Here is a 3363-nt window from a genome sequence, read left to right as displayed (position 1 = left end):
CTCAACTGAATGAGCGTCATATTGTACGTAATGGAGTCGATGTTCTGTTGAACATAGTTTTTCTTACAACAAATAGTGTTTTCTCAAGAAAAATCACATAAAAGCTTGTGTTAATGTGCATTATTGGATTACAGTGAATGATATACAACAATTTATGGATTCCACCGACAGAATTATCAACTCCAACAACCTCACCCGCCTGTCAATGGTATGTGTGCCATCAAAATATTTTGGAAAGTTCATTGAAATTCTAATATAATTCGCTGTATCATATGGTTTTTACATTATTGTAGTAGTTAAGACGATAATTCACCGATTTCTAACTGAAAATTATTATCTAGCGTCAATTTAACACGAAATATGCGATGGCTTTGTGGTCCGCGTAATTGAGTAGCTACTTCGAAAGGTCACGCATTCATTTTTGTCTTTTTGTTTCCAGTCTGGCGATTGGTGTGGTACGAATATAAATCTGTTTTGCGGACGTGATTGATAGAGCCAGGCCTGTCGACGGGTTCATGGTTTTGCGAGGGCACTTGGATTGCGAAACGCAATCAAATGAAGGTATGGCTTCCGATCAGCCCGTTAAGAAGAAGCAGCGTATAGACGCGCCCGACATCGACGATGGCAGCGACAGGTCGGCTGAGGAAATCACTGATATATTTGACTCAGAAACCTCTCCAGCAGAGCCATCAGACGACTTTCCTCGAAATGGTGAGTCTCCCGACAGCGGAACCGTTAGCGAGGACGCCGTGGACTGCTCAACCATCCTTCGGCTGCCTAGTGAAGTAATAATACCCTCCTGTTCAAGTACAACCCAGCAATGGACAGTGGCTGATGACAAACTGCTTGCCGAGCTAAGAATTCTACAAGAAAATCTTGTAGGTCAGTGTCTTTGCACAGTAGAGGAACATAAAGTCTCACAAATGTTTGATAGACGGCTAAACATTGTATCATGGCCATTAACATGCTCATTGACTTATTTATCTACAATGCAGCTAATGTTTGACATATATTTAAAACAAAATAATACTGGTACAATATGTTCAAAGTTAATGCAAGCTTGTGACATGCTGGTGAGGAACAGGCATGATTGGATTACAGAAGTTGTAGAACTCGCTGACCATAAAAGCAAATTCATTACATTTGTGGCCAGTAGAGTGTTAGCAAGCTTTCTCATAGTCGCTAAAGACACTGTTGATGAGAACTGGCTCCAACAAATTGCTGAAAACATCTACCTTTTTGATAGAATTAATAGAATAACAGTACAAAAGATTAACTTTAGTCTTGATATTATTAAAAGGATAGTAGAATGGAAAGATGTGGAACAGCATCCATTAGAAGATAGCAATTACATCAACTCGGTGGGCAACATGCATGTTCAGGAAGATAATCCGTTCAGGAGTAATGTGGGTTACAGTACAAGTCAGATGCCATCCAGCTCCCATGGAGACAATTTGCATAATGAGTTTTCAAATCTTCAAACGCATAGTGCACCCTCAACATCTTCAGGTGAAAAGCCTGCTGAAACCAAACCAGCTACATTCAAACTTAATGAGCCAATGCTAAAGTTTCCTATGGACCAGCAAGTTAGTGGGTTAGAGCAGCCGGAATCCCCGGAGCCTCCAGCGTCTAGAATGGAACGGGTTAATGAGAATGGTTGTGTAACGGTCATACTAACAGACTCAGAGTCATTTGACACTTCTCACATCAAATGCTTGACTATAAAGACGCTAGAGCAGCACTGGCCTGTCCTAGTTAAGAACATGAAGCTCCTACTCCTCCGGTACCTGAATTTAGCAAATGCTGAAAACTGTATACTAACATTTTTCTCACTATGGGAGAATATTATTAGCGTAAAAGCCAACCTCTCAGTGATAGACACTAAGCCATATTACGCAGACTTGCAAGGATTTGTAGATTTGTTACGGAATACCATTCTCCCGAGCATGGTGTACACGCATTTATTAAGTTTGTTTAACGAAGTTTTATGCTATGGCTCCACATTGGCGCTACAAGATATTTTGCCTGAAGAAATATGTTGTTTAGCGCACTCTATTGTCAGATTCGTGAAAGACTTCAGGCTTCTTAATGATGTGAGAGTCCGGAACAGTAGAAGCGGTTTTGGCTTCCTCGGGAATGAATGCACTGTTCTCAGGGACTACTCTCTAGGCCCCACAGTTACTCCACTTTCAGCATCTTTACAACTGGTAGATCAAAGCTATGGAGATGATGATAATGATGATTCCAATCAGTCTAACACTGAGGTAGACAAAACTATGTTACAAAGAATGTCTCTCTTAGTCCTGAAATCCATAGCAGTAACGGTTAAAGAGATGAGATGCGATTCCTCAGATTCTTCTATTGATTCTTCCGATTACAATGCCATACAAGACATGCAAATAGTAGAAAGATCTATTCGCGATGTCTTGAAAAAACTAGATGGTTTCATTAGAAACACTATGGAATTCCACCCAGAGACTCCTTTCACTAAAATGCTGATACATTTATTTAGTGAACAGGATGACTACTTAATTGAATCCATGGTGTGCACTTTAGATATAACAGTTGGTATTGTGTACAGAAACTCTATGTATCCTGACTTGATACCTATGCTGAACCCTATAGCTTCTTTTATAGAGTTCTTGAAAGTAGTTTCACATGATAGTGATGTGTTACTAGACTATTTGGTGAGCAATGAGACTTGTTTCCTGCTATATTTGCTTCGGTTCCTCAAGTATGTGAGGCGTAACTGGCCGAAGTTTATAGAAACGTGTCAACACACTGACTCCGCTGGCAGCAGGGGCCTTGATGATACTATGCGGGTTTTAATAAGGCTTAGATTGCAGATCAGTAGACTGGTATCACGATCTTTGTTCCCGTATAATATCAGCCCAGTATTGAGACTGTTGGAGGTGTGTGAGAGTCTTTATGAAGGCAATGAATTGAGCTGAAAATTCATGTATGACTTGATACGGATAGGCTGACACAGGGATATCTGATGTGTATTTCTGACTACACAGCCCTATTTGCCCTATCATTTGCATATGCATACAGTTGCTATAGGGGCATTAGAACTTATCTCTTTCCAACTTGTTTTGTATGAAATGGATAAAATCGGATAGAATTGCTATAAAATAAATATATGAAGTGAAAAAGAAATGAGTGAAAAGCTACCTATAGAAAAAGAAGGCAATACAACAAACTTACTTACTTTATAGGCTCATAAAAAAAAATATACAAAGACTGCAATCCCGAAATAATACATTCCAAAATGTGTTACAAAAGTAGTGCATAATTATTTTCCATCGTTTTTTTTTTCACGGAAACGTGCGAACGTATCTTTCAGTCTCCGTACAAAAAGTA

At 39.4% G+C, this 3363-nt stretch overlaps 1 protein-coding gene across 1 annotated transcript; it reads left to right on the top strand.

Annotated features, from left to right (window-relative positions):
- LOC134751846 (protein lines) lies at positions 1–3363 on the top strand. The gene is made up of 2 exons (XM_063687349.1): positions 1–208; positions 440–3363. Exon 2 carries the CDS (start codon positions 516–518, stop codon positions 2949–2951), a length of 2436 nt encoding a protein of 811 aa, XP_063543419.1. The 5' UTR covers positions 1–208; positions 440–515; the 3' UTR covers positions 2952–3363.

Source organism: Cydia strobilella, chromosome 23 (assembly GCF_947568885.1).
Source record: "Cydia strobilella chromosome 23, ilCydStro3.1, whole genome shotgun sequence".
Lineage (NCBI taxonomy): Eukaryota > Metazoa > Arthropoda > Insecta > Lepidoptera > Tortricidae > Cydia > Cydia strobilella.
Note: the sequence above shows the minus strand (reverse complement) of the source record. Positions and strands in the feature narration are given on the sequence as shown.